The 17,520-nt window shown below is 39.4% G+C and overlaps 1 protein-coding gene across 6 annotated transcripts in view; it reads right to left on the reverse strand.

Annotated features, from left to right (window-relative positions):
- Positions 1-12,070: 12,070 nt before the first annotated feature.
- Positions 12,071-17,520, reverse strand: part of AKAP11 (A-kinase anchoring protein 11) — a 45,321-nt gene continuing 39,871 nt past the window's right edge. For all 6 annotated transcript variants that reach the window (XM_040583976.1, XM_040583975.1, XM_040583973.1 and 3 more), the window contains one exon: positions 12,071-16,462. In XM_040583976.1, the coding sequence (XP_040439910.1) occupies positions 16,316-16,462 (147 nt within the window). In that variant the 3' untranslated portion in view covers positions 12,071-16,315. The remainder of the gene's footprint in view (positions 16,463-17,520) is intronic.

The following is a 17,520-nucleotide window of genomic DNA, read 5'->3' on the forward strand; positions in this document are numbered from 1 at the left end:
GGTATTCGTATGTGTTGGTCAGATCCCCTCTCAGTCCTCCCTTCTCCAGGCTACACAGCCCCAGCTCTCTCAACCTTTCCCCATAAGGGAGATGCTCCAGTCCCTTAATTGTCTTGGGAGCCCTCCGCTGGACCCCGTCTCTCTTGAACTGGGGAGCCCAGAACTGGACACAGCACTCCAGATGTGGCCTCACCAGGGCAGAGTAGAGGGGGAGAAGAACCTCCCTCCACCTGCTGGCCACACTCCTCCTAATGCACCCCAGGGTCCCACTGGCCTTCTTGGCCACCAGGGCACACTGCTGGCTCATTTCAGAGGACATGATTGATATTAATACTAAATTAATGTTGGGTGGTTGTTTTTTTTTTTTCATTTGGGTTCTATCAAGCAACTTACCAAGCATCCTGGTTCATCTCAACTTGAGGCAACAAATGTTACGTGTTGATGGAAACATTTCAGAAAAAAAAAATAAACCTTTTTCCTGTGGTAAATTTTGATTTTTATGAGAACCACATTTTCCATTTTTAAGACAGAATTTCCAAGCAACTCTTAACTATGGCTAACAAACATATCCATAATCATCAGAAATCATTGGTTAGCAAACGGAAAGAAATCTCAGGTTCAAAACAAACCATGTGGGTTTGCAACCTTTTGCGGTTTCATCATAGGTATCATGATAACTAGACTTTTTTCCCCCTAACATCCAAGAGAATGAATTAATTCACTGTCTAAAAACCTTACAAAGAAAACAAAAATGTGAGCCCTGAATGCTCAACCACCAGCAAGCAAATAAAAACAACACAAAACACATTCTTCTCATGTCTCTCAGTTTTTACTGGTTGGGGTCCTGACTCATGAGTGTCGAAAGTCTGGGGTTGCCAAAACTTCTTTTGTTTGTCACTAATAATCACTCATCCCGAGGAAAATGTGGTTTACTGTCTCATGCCAGGCCTCCAATGCTAGGGGCTGAGGTTCCTTGGTGAGACAGCCTCTCCCAGTTCCAAGACATAGTCTTCCGCATTATCGGAATACTTTTTTTTTTTTTTTTTTTAAGCATCAAATGTAAAATAAATAGGTCTTTCCCTTGACAGACATTATGATTTTTTTTTTTTTTTTTTTAAGATTAACTTTGTTAGCCACAGAACTTTTGCAATATTTCAAGACCACTGATAACTGAGCAGGATGGAAAAGAACACAAGTACATCCAGTCCGCTGTTTGTTTGGTTTTACTTTCTCTGCTATGGCTAGAGACTTCTGGAATTGTCCTCTTGGTGGAAATAAAGTAAAGCAGTTGGGCTTTTCTATCAAAATACTGAGTCATAAGGGTTGGGGAAAAAGTAACGCAGGATAAGCTGACAGTTGTATTGAGCCGCCTGGTAACCAAAGGTACATTCTTCAGAAGTGCCCAGATAAGTTGCATTTTCTAACGCCATTTCATTCCCTGCCCTCTCCCTTCCAGCACAGTCCCAAGACTAGTCACGTGGTTTTCTGTATTGCCTCTTGCAGGCAGATTCAGGCTGCCTACAAATACCACCTGCCCCAGAGAAGCCAACACCAAATCCTTCTTTGGCAGCCATTCCAGGATGAAGCTCCCACAAGAGAAGACTCCAGTCCATTTTCTACTTGACAATATCTCTGCACTAGCAAGCAAGTCCGTTTCAAGTACTGACCATGATCAATGTCCATTCCCTCCTCCCAATTTCTTCCAGGAATATGGTCATCTCAGAACTAGCCCTAAAAATGGTCCTACAAGGAGGTCATATAGACAGAAATTTAGTGTAAGCTGTGGGACTGAGCAGTTTAGCCAAAAGCCAGATGCCTAAAGCAGGATTCATCTCTACTAACATCGAACAACTACTACATAACCATCCTGATACAAGAAAGAAAAGTTTTATAGTGAGTATGGTCATTCACTGGAACAACCTCCACAGTGACATGGTAGAGTTCCCATCACTGGAGGTTTTCAAGATGCAACTGGACAGGGTGCTAGATGAACTCATTGAGGCTCCCTTTCCTACGAAAGGTTGGACCAAATGATTTCTTGAAGTGTCTTCCAACCCGGCCTAATCTGTCAGTCTATGATACATATCAACACATTAGCTAGTAATCCAGACTGCTGTATGGTTAAAAGAAATACAGCCCAATTCATTTGACCTGTTTTCAGATTTCTACACGAAAATGAGACGAATCATGCCGTAGAAGGAGACTTTTCTGTTTGTTTTTGTTTTCAATGACTACTACAGGGAACTTGTGGCAACTGATTCCAACACACGCTGCAGTCCTCCAGCAAGCTGAATCACCCCTTACATGCTTCTCACATGCTTACATGTTTCTCACAAACAGCATTTCAGCTTTGATAAGACTTTGCTTTTGAACTAGGATTCTTTTATTACATTGCAGGTTTTATGGTCAGGGTCTCATCTACACCCCAAATCTCTGCTGTAGTTCCAAACAGGAGAGGGAAAGGCTCCAAAACCCTGCTAAATTCACTAGGGAGGCCAGATCCAGTCTGGTCAGTCACAGAGATCTTACTTGCTTCTTGGTAGGAACACTGTTCCCAGAAAGGATATGCCTACTGCTAGGCATGTCTCATCTGAGGGGGCTTTAAACCACCAAGGTCTTGCACTCCAAGAGGTGGTCCTCACTGCTGGACTCCATCACAAAATTAGACTTAGCAGTTTTAATCAAGCCTCATCTACTTGCTGCAAAACATCCTACAGATATCATGGAATAAGCAATAGAAATAACAAGAGTGATCTGACTGTAACCCCATAAACTGGCATCTTCCCATAAGACAGGGAATGTCTTGGCCTCTCCTCTAAGCCTGCTTATGCATTTTAGACCTACTGCTTTGGCGAAAATGCATAAACAGTTGTAACAGAGCTGCCAAAAGGCGGTCTCCGGCCCATTTCTGAAAATAAGACTTAAATCCCTCTTAGCAAAAAGATCTTGGCCTGACTGTTCATCTGGCTGGAGCTTTACTGTTGTCAAACATGCCAAAATGAATGAAGGGGAGATGTTAAAGAAGAAGAAAAAAAAAATCCATCAGCAGAACAGGTGTTTTAGCTTCTCAGCCCTTCAGAAGTTCACTACAGAAGTTTTCAGGGGGACACCTGACTGAACTGGACTCATGGCAGATCCTCAGCCTTTCCATCAATGGTCTCAAGCTGCCTTCATACCTGAGGACAAACAAACCAACAGAGGTAGTCAGCAGTGTGCCTTGGGCTGGGATAAATGTTTTCCATTAGTGGGCTGATAATGCTATCTTCAGCATGAAGCAGTGCGTGCCCACTATATTGCCAAATACTGATATTTATACACAGGCAAAAGGTCATTGTCCTGCATGCTTCTGGAAAGTAAAAGCAAAGTGCTGTAAAATCAGCCTCTAGTGGAAGAAACAGATTCTATCTACGTAAACACACTGCTTTTAAATCCTGCTAGTAATGTTTCAGTCCAATAAAAGAAATCTGATGACACCGCTGTGTCTTTATTTGACTCTGAACCTCAAAAAAGCCAATAACCCAGTAAGGAGCCCTAGCTATATAGTTTTCTCTGGATTCTTACCCATTAGTGTAACGAAGTGGTCATTTTCCAAATAGGCATTTTGACAAATGCATTTTACTGATCCCTTTTACAGAGGACAGACGTTGGGGGATATGTAGAATTTTCTGCAGAAAATAAGTTCACTGTTAAGTAGTAAGGACATTGGATGTCTCCATCTCAGCTATCTGTAAATCATCTTGGTTTGTCTGATGCATGAGCTTTTAAAAAAGCTCAAGGTAGTAAGGATACCCACAGAACAGCAAGCCTTGTCAGCTTCATTCTGACATGTTCTTAGCAACAGTCAGTAACAAAAGTGTCATCTTCCCATAGGATTCCTGTACTTCCAAAAATCCTCCTTCATTTACATAATGCCATCAGTCTTGAAAGATTTTTCCAGTAAGTACAAACAATCTCACAGTTTAAGTAGTTGCCTAATCAGAAATCACTACCAAATTCTTCAGCATCCAATTCAGGGTTCGAAATATGTAGATTGCAACCATCTGTAACGTCGGTTACAAACGAATCTCTCCAAGTAACCCAAAAGCTTTGCGAATCTGTGAACTTGAGAACTCAGCTTATCTTCCTTCTCTCTCCATCTAAAAAATCCTGCCAAAAGGTGGAACTGGTGATGCTGCACACGTTCTCTAAAGAGCTAAAACCTGTGGACAGCTGTAGAGTCTAAACCCTAAAGTTAGATACGCAGAACTGAGTTCATAAAATGCACACATCTTCAGCTGGCCTTAAACCTGGGTATTTGCACATTCATAGCAATTCGGGTGTTGAGCTGAACGTGAGCTTATGCTCATAGCCAATCTGAAGAACAAGCAGACAGGCATAAGGTAGATGATGTCTGATTTGGTGACATAAATAAGCATATTCATATTTGAAAATCCATTACTATCACTGGGTTTTACTACACCTATAGCTTTAACGTAAAACTTCTATCTGGACTTTTATTTCTGGTTCTATAATCTGTGTCATTTTCTTCTTTAATTGTACACTGGCTGGGAGTGCGCGCATACAAATTAAAAGATCCATACTTTTCTCCGAGGATTCATTATTGAGTCCTCACAGCAAAGTTATCTGGTTTCATTTTTGCATTACAACTCTGACATGTTACATTGCCTGGTTTTTGCTGTGACTTAAGATTTCCCCAGCTCTAACACCTCTTTGTTGTTCCAGTAATCTCTGCTTCTCCACTGAGCCATATCCCCGCAGTTCTGCAACTGAGCCATACTGGGTGCACCACTGGTGCCTGTGGGCAACCTCATCTACCTCTCGGCCAACTGCTCTTCTCACTCTCTTGCAACACTAATCAATTGGGGAAATTCCCTTTGCAGAAACCTACCTCTGTCATCTTCACAGCTGGGTAAATCTGCATTTTCTTTTAAATCTAGTATTGAAAGCACAACCTTAATCATAAGATTTGTAATAATTTCCTACAATCTGGAATTGCTCTTGCTGCAGTGAAGAGAAAGGTGGCAGGGTTTTAAAACAACGCAAGGATTTTATAAGTAAACGCAGCTGTGAGGCAGATTTTGCTGTAATTTCTAGAGCAAAGTGATTAAAAGAGGATGCAGGAGAAAATGAAGAACTAAAAATGGGTTGATATTTAGAGAATATATGGTCCCTGAACATAAATTATGGGACATTGTTGATCCTGAGTCTCTCATATTGTTTTGGTACACAGTATTTTCTTCAAGGTCAAGTGAAGGTGGCAGGCAGGTGGGAGACAGAGAAGATCATTTAAGGCTACTGAAAATAAGGATGCATCTATCTCACAGACACAGTTCATGTATAAGTATTTAATAGGAAAGGTTTGCTTCTTAAGATGTCAAAAAGCACAACTTTATCTTAGACTTCCAGGGTTGTATGTTCACCCTTAATGTAAGAAGCATGTATGTTTGAAACCTCCTGCCCACCTACAAAGAGATTATAGCTCCAAATAAAAAAAAAAACCTGAGCAGAGGTAATCCCTCTACAGCATTTTCAAGTTTTAATTATGAGTCATTCTTCTCCTTAAAAGGCTGTGTTGTTTTTAAAACATTCCTTAAAATTTAAAAAATTCCTTAAAAAAAGGAATTGCCAGCTATTAGTGCAAAGATTAAAGCTGAGCAGAAGAACTGATAAAAAACCATGTGCAAGCTAGAGAGGTACAGAAAAACAGAGTAATACATAACAACAATAAAAAGTGGACCGGATGTACTCACTCATCACTAGACATTTTACATGATTAATCACTTGTCCTCATTTTAACAAGGAAGCAAGGAAGCCAGGAAATCCACAAAACCTCAGTATGTATGTAATAGTGCATTTCTAGCTAACAAATTACAGCTATCAAGCTACACAAAGAAGCTTGCACTATATTTACTATAATTTAACATACTGGCCTTCCCTGAAAACCTGGCAAAGTTTGCTACCATGCAAGTCCATAGCATCAAAACTACGTATTTCAACAAGGGTAAAAATTCAAGTGTTTAGGATTTACACGAGAGTCAGCCAGAAAGACCATGATGGCTCAGGGCAATTTGTATGAAGTAGCTTGTGTAGGTGATTTTGATGCTCCGGCTAGGCCATCACATCCATTGCTAAACATAAAAACAGAGCGAATGTCATAAACAGGTTGTGGTGGCGCTACCTGGAGCCAAAGCGCAAGCCTGGCTGCATTTCATGTCAAACCACTGACCAGCCCTACTGCCGTTTGGAAAGTATGGCTGACATCCGACTGTGGGCCGCCCCGTGAGGTTCACCAAACCACCAGCAGTGGAGTGGTTATGCTGCTTTCTTCAAAACATTTTTGTGGTTTTCTCGAGAACACAGTATTTGTCAGGTGAGTAGCACAGCCAGGATGGTTTTATCTCCTTGTTGCTATTACCTGTGCTTCGGTGCCATTCCAAGGGCCTCCCTTCTGCTCAGCCAGGTAGTGTATGAAGAACCATTCTCTGGAGGGGCTGCAGGCATCAGAACACATTTTAAGGCTAAAAAGGAGCATTTTCAGTCTGAAATCTCATACACCAAACAGGAAATAGCACCCAGTTATTTATTTAACTCTACTTACAGTACTTTTTATTTCTTTCAAGCATAACTTAAAAGAACAATTTTGCCCTTTTAGTTGCAATTTTGTGACAGTCCATAAGCAGCACTTTCTCAAATGGGAGAAGACGGCAATTCTGAAATTGTTACTTCAGGTCTTCTCAAGAGGTGGTTAAATAGCTGTTCAATTAGCTACGTGCATCTCAATTAATCCATGACCTAACGTGCCTGTTAACATCCATCTGTCACACATCATCCTCCTGACCTGTGTCCCTGGAGCCTCATCAAATTCAGCCTGGCAGAAGACTCCTTCACATGAAGGAGAGAGGGAGACAGCTCTCACCAGCTCCCTGCACAAAGGGCGGGAAGCATCAGTCAGCTTCACAAAATGAAAAACGAAGAAGCATCAGAGAAAAGACCTACCCGAAAGACCTTCCTGGAGCCCCATGTCAGAGCTGTGTAGAGAATTCCCTTACTCCTGTCAAGCAGCGTTCTAGACATCATGCACCTCAGTGCAGCCTTTACTGCTCTGGCTTTTATGCCAATGTCATGCCCTTGGAGAAAAGACACAAAGAGGGATAACATCAGATGGAATTTCAGATCCTTGCATTTCTCCTGTTATCTCTGGGAACTCCTAGACTTTCTGGCCACATAGCCATGGGTTTGCTACTACCTTGAAGGTAAGACATCATTTCCAACAGGGAGAGACATTTCATCCCTACGACTCACCACTGAAATGTTTCCAAAACAAAGTCAGGTACTTGCCTTACAATGTGACTGGCTTCCAAATTATGAAGGCTTTTCTACATGCAACAATTTTGGACAGTCTCTGACTGATTTCTGGATTTTCCTGAAGAGGCACACAATTTACAAGCTTTATTAAATGAAAGAATATGAAATCGTAAAATATTTGTTCGACTGTATTTGGGAGCATAAGAAAAATGCTAACTATTGTGGGAATTGGCAAATACAAAGAGTGTTCCTCATCTTGAAATTTCAAAACTCTTCAGAAGAGCTTGGGACTGTTGTTCCACTTTACAGAGGGGGATGTACAAGGGCCCTGGAAGGGCACAATTTGCCTCAGGTCAAAGCAAGGCATCAGCGGAGGTAGGTACCAAACCCAGGTCACAGGCAAACTTAAAATACAGTCCTTCAAGTCTCATGTATCTTGCCTGTCCCTCCTCTGACACAGTAAGTTAGGCTGACTTTCATCAGCCATGTGACTGAGTCTTGTTTAGCGGCAGTTCACTGTGCACCTTTCAACAGAAAGGGAGAGGCCGAGCAGCGGAGGGCTGGCTGTTTGCCTTCTCCTGGTTGCTATGCCCCGATTGAGACTGACTCTTCCCAAAGGAGATTTCACCTTCTTTGAGGTTATTAGACCATCTTCGGGGTCGGAGAGGTGTCTGGAGTACAGGAACTGAAGTTGGGAGACCCTTTAGGAGCAGAAAGCAGTATAAAAGCCAAGTCAGAGAAGCAAAAGGCAGAGAAATTCCAGGGAGCAGGTCCCAAGGATACTGTGGGGGGTCAGTGCAATCCACAACCCCTGCTCAAAGTTGCTAGACTGGGAAGGTGGACTGGTTAGAAAGTTCTACCCAGCAAGGACACCACAACCAAGAAGAAAGAAAATCTTTGCAACCTTTACTCTTCTCAACAATCCAAGACTGTAGAAACTGCAAATGTAAAAACAGATGTTGAATTTATGACATGACTGTGTGTTTGAACATTGGACATGCAAACAGAAGACAGCTGGTAGGAAATTAATGTTCAAATTAAGAGAGCTGCCAGGGTCAAGCCTGTGTTATGACCACAGTTCATTTGCTTTCTTTATCCTTGTTAATTAGATACAATTACATCAGCTTTAGCTTTAGTGCACTTTCAATCTAATTATCGAAAAAAGGTTCACATTTTAAGAAAGAGAATTAAAAATGAACAATGGCAACAGCCAACCTTCTCATTGCTGAAGTGTATTCAGATTAACGATTATTTCCCTAATTAATCTAAACCACTCATCCAGTGTAATTTGCATGACTGCAGCACAGATGACTTCTTTTTGTACTTGCATTTTCTCTTAACAGTTGTGGCAAGCTAATATGCAGAGAAAAATAAAATAAGTCAAATTTTAAACGCACAAACTACAAGCTGAGCATATACCATAAGCAGTGGCATTCCAACTCTTGAAGGAGGAAAAGAAAAATCTCACCAAGTAATTTTAAACAAAAATTACCATTACTCCTTCTCTGAAACCATGTCTCTAGAAGTCTCTGAAAAGCACTTTGATCATACTGATGAGGGCCCTCCAGACTCCTTGGGGAATTTCCAACACCCACCTCTTTATTTTCTCAGGCAGTCACAGGAAAAGAGGTTTTGTTGAAGATGCCAGCATGTACGAGGCTTGTCAGGATGTCTCAGGCTTAACCCTTTGATAACTCTGACCACCCTGAAGATATGATCTTCAAGTCATAGTTTACAGCATTAAATTAGGAAATAAGCCAAGTTCCAAACCTCCTAAACTAACAGCATAAAAAACGTGTATGAACTGTTGCCACAGAAATATTAGCTAAACAACTCACAGTCCCACAACAGTTAGCTTGGAACACCTCTTATGCCCAGTGCCTTTTAACTCCAACAGACTTACTTAGCTGTGAACTCTTAACTCTTCCCTGATACATACTATATAAATAATGTAAAGTTTTGTTCAACAGGCCAGTTGAGTATTGCCATTTCCCTTGACATAGTTTCTCTGAACAACTTAATTCTGATGAGCTTCTTTCACAGTTTGTTTTCCACAGAGTCATATTCTAGTTTCCTTGACAAACATTATGCACCTCCTCTAAATCTACAACTTCCAGCATAAGGAGATGATTCTTTGTTGTATTTCTGTCCATACTGCGTTAGGATTTTTGTAGCAGCATGAACAGTCTGCTTGATTTTGTGTGGTTAATCAATCCAGCTGCAACATCTGCTCAGAACACAGTATTACAGGGCAATAATTATGAAACACGTTTTTAGCAGAAACCAAGACACTGACTGTTTGTTATTAAAGGTTACTGTCTATTTAAACCAAGACCAGATGTAAGCAGGTGAGACAACTGGGGTTTTGCCAGCTTTCAAAAAGAGTGAGTTTTGCCCTGCCTGTGTCTGGAAGCCGATGTTATGCAGCACACTGAATATACATCCATATGAATAACATAGTATGTTAGACTTACATTATTTCAGTATCAGCTTAAAAGTTACTTTCAGATCAGCATAAAATGTAAGGGTTTTGCAAGCAATAACTTGTGTTCCAAACCAAAGCAACCACAGATTACTTTCCTACAGGAGTGAAAAACTCAGCCAAAAGCAAGTTTTGCTCTTCTTCACTGCTTGATGATTTCTGGTAGGCAAGCCGTATTCCATAGCCTCCCAGCTAAGACTCCCCTTGCTGGTTTCTAACCACTTCCACCAGCCAAGAATGAGAAGGCCAGAAGTCACATCAGGACAGCAGAGCAGGGTCAAGAAAGAAGCAGAACACGACAGCCATACTACAAGACTGGACAAGGGTCAGAAATAAGTCGAAACCAGCAACGGCCACAAGGAAAGCGTAGGAGGAGACTTGGAAGTTATACAAGGTGGAGGCTGTACAAAGTAAAGGATTGGCAGTAAGTGGGTTATAGGAGCAGATGGCAGGAAAAAAATACACTTCTTTTGTCAATATTCATCTTATTCCTGGCCAAAGCACGGGCACTTCAGGAAACCAAGTCAAGTGACTTGTACAAGTGTTCTATTTTGCCCATTCTTAACTAAAACAAACCAACCCCAAACACACACACAAAGGTTCTTCATGGTCCTCTAAGCAGCAACAACTTTTGGAGGAATGAAAGCAAGACAAACTATATTTTTTGACTACGTAAAGGCCCCAATTTCAATCTTTGCAATTCCTGTGGAAAGGTGTTGTGTGGTCATGGACTAGAGCGCCAGTACCTTGACCACAGACATGGTCTCATGTTTGTCACGGTTAGTTCCTTGCCCCAAGCAGTCACACACTTTGTGGTTTGCCTCAACAGCAGGGGAAGAGACAGCATTTGATTAATCTGGTGCTCAATAACTCAGTAAGGTTAGCGCTCTGGGTACATTTCTTCTGCCTTGGCATGACTCACTTTCCGTAGCCACCTTCCAATCAGAGGCTCAGAGCAGTAACCAGCATGGAATTCAGTCACACCAGAAGCCCAGGCTATGAAGCGAGAGGAAGGTCCAAGCAACAGCAGCAGAGGATGGAGTAGCACACATGTTGGGCAAAGACTACAGAATAGCTGGAGACTTAACTCTCAATTTAATACACCAAGGTTAAACAAAGTGCATGGATACTGTTCTGTGGTTGAATAAAGCCAGCCAGAACCAGACTGCTGAAAGAAAGAAAAATAAAGTCCAGGCAGGAAGAAAAAAGCTCAGACTGATCTTTCACATGAATATACTCTCCCTTCCCTTCACAGAATATCTTTTGTTGTTGTTCCCAAATTCACCACCCATCTTATTTTGGCTGTTAAAAAAAAAAATGAAGAAAAAGTTAAATGTTTACTTGCTTCAGTTAACGTGTATTTTCTATGGGATTGAATGTGAGGCATTAGCCAAATAAAAAAAATCTCTGACACAGATACAGTAATGAAACAAAGAATGCTCTTTTTGGAAGTAATCTCATAAACACTACGGAAACCTCCTTTAAACAACCACTGCACAAATAAAGAATCAAGGAGAGTTGCACATGCTTACTGGTTTAAAAGTAACTTCAGCACAAATTTCCTAATTCGTGAAATGAAACCCAGCTGAGATTAGTAGATTCACAAAATATACATCAAAAAATTTTAAGACAGCTGTTTGCAACAGCAGTACTTCTAAATCTTAGAAACCATATCTGTGCACATCTCCGCTCAGCATTACTATTTTGGGGTACTTGACAATATGCTGTTTGGTAGATTTCAGAAGATACCAAAACACTTGAGAATTTTGAATAAGCCTATAAAACTTCATACAACATTTTCATTGTTATTCAAGCGTCTTTTTGCACTTGCCCAGAAGACGCCAAAGCTGGCTTTTACGCCGATTCCCCAAATACTGTACAACGTACCACAGACCAGTCCCAGTCCACACGGAAATATCAAGCCAACCGCCCTAACCTAGCTTCCAGGCAAGATGAGACTGAGGTACACTGGTCATTACCTCCACTTGTGTTGATATTAGACTGGATTTCTTGCCCAGTTTCTCCTTACAGAATCCATGCGACACTTCACGTAACCAGAACTATGGCTTTACCTTTCAACCAAAGACGGTAAAACAGTGTTCTCACATTCTTCCTGGATACCAACTTAATTCTGTAAGAAGTATGCCATCTACTGATGCACTATTTACTATACCGTTCTTCAAGTGCCTTCACACAACCACTGACCAAGACCAAGCTTAGTTGTGTTAGCTGAAAAGAAAAATAATATTCCATGAATTTACAAGAAATGACAGTGCTCTTGAAGCCAGTGAAATGTTTTATTTTAAGCCACTGCTAAAACAAGGACAAACTTAGTGCAACCTGGAGTTCATAATCTGAAAACCGAATATAGTTAAATTACTAAAATGGCAAAACTCATCACCATTATACAGTACAAGACCTTCATATTCATTGAGTACAGTTACATAAACATTTATAGTTATTCAAACTGCTTTTGGTATACAATTGCATCACTTAACCAGGCTGTGAATTACTGTAACACTGCACAAATAAGCGGCAGTTCCAGCAAATTATAATAAATTTTAGTATTAAATACTATTCAGACATTACAACAGAACAAAGGCCCTCTAAAACTACAACTCCAGCTATACAACAGGAATGTACAAAGATGGTATAAAATAAAGTGACTACAGTGGCTGGGCTCTGTACTTGCCCCTTCAGAGCTCAAGTACAGTAAATGCGCAACAGTAGTGGCTCTTGCTGAAAAGCCAACATTCTTACACTAAAATCATTCCTGAATCCTGTGTTTTTCTTTGCAAATCAACTGTGTAAAACTACAGGGTTTTGCGCTGGTGACAGTGTTTACTACTTACTGTGTTCCCATCTTCAACAAGATGTGGCTCTTTATAGACAAGGTCCCAGACAAAGTTACATCAGAAAATGTAACATTTAAGATCTGATACCATTTTTGAGAGACCTAATTAGTCTCGGAATGTGGGTTGCTGGGTTTTGGGGTTTTGTTTGCTTTTTAAAAAGCTTACACAATCTTTTAAAACTCAAGAACAAAGATGCTATACAAACTGCATTCAAGTACATTGTCTTAGCTTACTTTTTCACATCCTTATTTTGAGACAGCAAGTCCTCTTCAATTTTAGCATATGGGTTTGAGTTTTGTTTGGTTTTTATTTTAAGGCTTTCTGCATACTTCTGTATTATTTATGCACCCTGTTCTGAATGTTTACATTTGTTTTAAATTATGGCCGCTTTTAATTGTTAATTTCTAGAGGAACTATTTTCAAAGTGCTTTTTCTAGAGAATCTTACAAAACATCTGAACACTTCCTTTTTCAGAACATCCAATGTGTTCCTGAAGTGTTTGATACAGGCCGTCCTCTGGAACAGTAACACCATTGGATGTATTTTCCTCAACTTAACAATTAAATTACCAAGTCAGGTTTCCCATACAGAAAAAAAGCTGGATGAAACAAACTCCACCTTACTATGTTTGTTTATAAAGCAGCGTTGTCTGCTTTAAATGGACCAAAATGTGGCCTTTCATGTTTTTAACAGTTTTCATTTATGCTTCTGTATTTGTGGTCAGGAGTTTAAAATAAACTCAGTAATAGCACAATTTTAGACCAGCATTAGCAAAGAACAGCTTTCTCAATAATATGGCAGACAGCACCAGTTAGACATAGTCAAAGTAAGGTTTCCCAATTATTATTAAAATTATTAACTTATAATAGTTTTGCCAGGCTAGTTAAATGCTTTTCCAATTCTGATACCCGAAGAGAAAAATCAAGTCAACCAGGAACAAATTTTAAAAAATTTGTGTACAAAATGGGTTTGCTTTTTTGTTTAAGTAAAAATGAACATTCTTCTCATGTAAATTAGGAAACTATGCTACTTATTAATACAATAAATTAATTTCTTCCTTAATATAACACCGATCAACAGTTATGTAATGTATTTGATCCAGTCTGAAAAGAAGATTCCATTTATAAAAATCGGTTTTAGTGCAACTATTGTCCACTAACTTTTTGAATAGTTGTAATTAGTTGTAATAGTTGGGAATTGTGCAATCTTCTGCGTTTCTCCAGAAAAGTAATTAAAAGGAAAAAACACTTCAGCAACTTTATAAAATCCAACATACTGAATAAATCAGTTAAAAAATGGCTGTTCCTGGCATTTTGTTGGATTTTTTTCAAATGTACAGCTTTGTACATTTATAATGCCTTCAATATCTTTCTCAGTTTTGTTTTGGACATGTACAGAAACATCATACTATTACTAATGTATCCTCATGTCTTCAAATTTCACTTGGTGAGAATTCAAGGGTCCAAACCCCAGAGCAAAATTCAGTCCTGAGGCACTGTTTTTAGTATTTTATTTTCTTGGCATTTCAATTTTATAGTAAACTTGTACAAGTACATTACTGTTGTGTTAAAGGGAATATGTTACAGAGAACGGTTTCAAATTTTTGTCTGGAACAATTTCAAAAGTCAACTTTTTTAAAAAAGAAAGGAGTATGCAGGGGTTGGAGAGAAAAAAAAATCTAGACAATTTTTGTACAACTCTTCAAAAATATTTGTTACTAGCCCCAATTTCCAAAGACAGGAATTAAGATAACTTACACACACACACACTTTGGGCTCTAGAGAAAAATGATTCCTGATGCTTGGCATTATATTACCTACGAAGAAAAGACCTTTTAATGGTTCTTGGTCTTCTTGTCACATGGCATATATAGATCTTTCAATCAGTGAAATCATATATGAAGTGAGGTAATCATCTATGAGCATTACAGAATTTACAGAATTTCAAGTTGGTGGTAAAAATTTACGTTATGAATTCGTATTTGTGAGATCCTATACACATATAAATACACATGCGTATCTATGTGTGTATGCAAAAACATTAAAAATCCTCAACTCTGCCAGAAAGGTGAAATTTGCAAGATCCAGGGCAGAAATCCAGACAAATGAGGACTAAAGCAAACCAGATCTCTGTAAAAAGACCGCCAAAATGGCTTAGTGAAACACAAAGACACTGCAAGGAGACTGCTCTTGAGTTTACCAGTCTGACACCTCATAGTAATTTAGGGTGTAGGGGAAATAGGAACTGTACGTATGCCATTAAAATTCATTAATATATTTAGAGACTTTCTCTCCCCTTGTTTGGGATCCGAAACTTGTGCACCCTATCAACAGTGTATTTTTCTATGAAAAAGCTATTAAGATTCTTTTGTTCATCCAAAATAAATAAGACTCCACAATTTTCTTGCAAGTTATACGAGTTCTGAGTTGGCAACCTTGTAATTACCAGCACGTGCCTTTTTCTCTCAAAGAATGTATAAATAAACCCCAAAAAGCATTTTCAAATGACAGAATACATAAAGGTCCAGAGTTCTCTTCAGACACAAAGGCAAGTCAGCAGCACTGGTGAAAAACCTGATTAGACTGCTAAAAGACTTGATTAAAAGTGCCTTTAAAAAATTCTGTGAAGGTAGTTAAGAAAAAAAATGAAAAATCAATTTGAAAGAAATTTCCTCTTTATGTTTTAATTGGCTTTCTTTGCTAAATGCTTAAGTGCTCACTGAGTAACAAAATTCTCTTTATGACTGAAAAGAAAATTCATATATGGAGACTAAGAAATAAAGAATTAGACTAGTCAAAAAGACAGCCAAAATCCTCAGAAGTATCTATCTGCTACTTTCAACACGTCTGTGTGAGAGACTAATACACAAATTCTTCAACACAGAATTGGCGTCATAGAAGTATCTGCATACAAAAAGCTTCAGTAAGAAATTTAGCAATTTAAACTCAACTGGCAAGCTTCAGGAAACCTTGATGAAGAACTGTGTGTGGAATTATGCTCAGCTACCCACTCTGCTCTTCTACCAGAAGTTAGCAGCTCTATAGTAGTCAACAAAAGGGAACATATATTTGGACCTCGATTTCAGAGCAGACTCTCTCATCCTCACATAAAGTTAAACCTGATAAAGACGGCTATGAGGCCGGACTGTATTAAGGGGCCACTTGGGCAGGTCACAATTTTCTTCCTGGCAATGGTGCCCTTGGGCACATAACACCTGGCCAATGTCACTACTTTTCTCCATTGTCTGCTGCAAGGTATTCCAGAACAGATTTTTGCAGAATGTCAGTGCTCTTAGTCCCACTGTGAATACAGCACACACAAATGGGAAAAAGAGGCATCCTGGCACAGCAGGAATCATGAATAGCATGCCTGAGACTGTCTCTTCTGAACTACTATCATAGACAAGGGATTTTTTTCATAAATATTTCAACAGTCTGAACACAGCAGTAAGTACAAGTTATGCGTGGGTGGACAATACCAATCACAGACTGAATAAACATACCATGTGCACAGTATCACAAAGCACAGCACAGCTATTTTGACTTTCACCTCAAAGTCTTTTAAATGCTGACAACTGAACATTCGTTAGTTGAATTTTACTTTACATATCTGTGTTCTTTCTATCGCCTTTCAAAAGAGGAATGAAGTGAAGAGTGTTGCATCTTTGGATTTTTCAGACATTTTCCAGAAGCCAACCAACCAAAGACTTATTTAGAGCTTGCTCTCCATCAGATGCCTTCTCTATCATTTCACAATATTTCAGCACTGCTTGCAAGAGATCTCCAACTTTCCAATCTCTTTCTCGCAGTCTTCTGGTAAGCTGAAGGGAAAACAAGGGAACACAAAATATTTTGACCGGCACATCCTGATTAACAGTTACAGAAGTTATTCTTGAAACATTAGCTCATAAGAGATCAGTTGTAATGAGTTAATCATTATTCCCACATGTACAAAAACAAAAACTTCTGCAAGAATCAGGCACTTTTCTTAAAGGCAGTTTTCACAAAATTTTCTTCTGGAGGGAGTAACATTTTCAAATGATGTGGTGCCACAGGTATGAGGACTGTGGTTCATCACAACTGCAGAAAACAGGAAATTCTGAACACAAGATTAAGACATCTGCCACCCCTCCCATGCCAATAATGCACATATAAAACAGACAAAACTCAGTCTTAATAAAAGGATGTGGATTTTCCTTTCACAACATATAGTGTGGTTTGAGTGGCACGGATGCTACCCTCAATGAAAACAGTCTTCAGAGTTGGGAAATTATAACATCTTGGGGAGGAGGAAAAGGTGAGGGTTAAATTAAACTACCACTTGGGAGCAGAGATCAGTGTAGCTAAAAACATTTTTTTTTTTTAATCCAGGGTCCAAGCACAAAGAAAAACCACCAAAAAACCCCCAGATCTTCCTATGCCTATGTGTCAAGCTCAGCTATATGTGGAAGAAAGTCTACCCAAGACAAGGATGAATTTGCCAGTTTGCCTAGAAATAAAAAAAATCTTTTACTTTTAAAAAACCCGAACAAAACCCAGCACCAACACAAACTTTATGCTCTGTAGCTTTCCGGACAACTATCAATGCTGCATTTAGCAAACACAATTTAGAAATGCACCCTACTTATTCTTTGGAACTGTAGAATTTTATTGCCTTTTACAGTCCCTACCATGACATTCTATACATTAAGTTTAAAACAACCCATAAATGGAGTTCAGTGAAATATCTTCCACAACTACAAAACTAAAAATTCATAATGTTTCTTCTATGACACCTGTCAGACTGAAATATGAAATTCTTCTAAAAAATGAAGACAATCTCCACTTCTTCACCTAGGTGATATTCCAATTGCAACAAGGCAGGTGATGGAACTGACAG

This window comes from Falco naumanni, chromosome 2 (genome assembly GCF_017639655.2).
Source record: "Falco naumanni isolate bFalNau1 chromosome 2, bFalNau1.pat, whole genome shotgun sequence".
Classification (NCBI taxonomy): Eukaryota; Metazoa; Chordata; class Aves; order Falconiformes; family Falconidae; genus Falco; species Falco naumanni.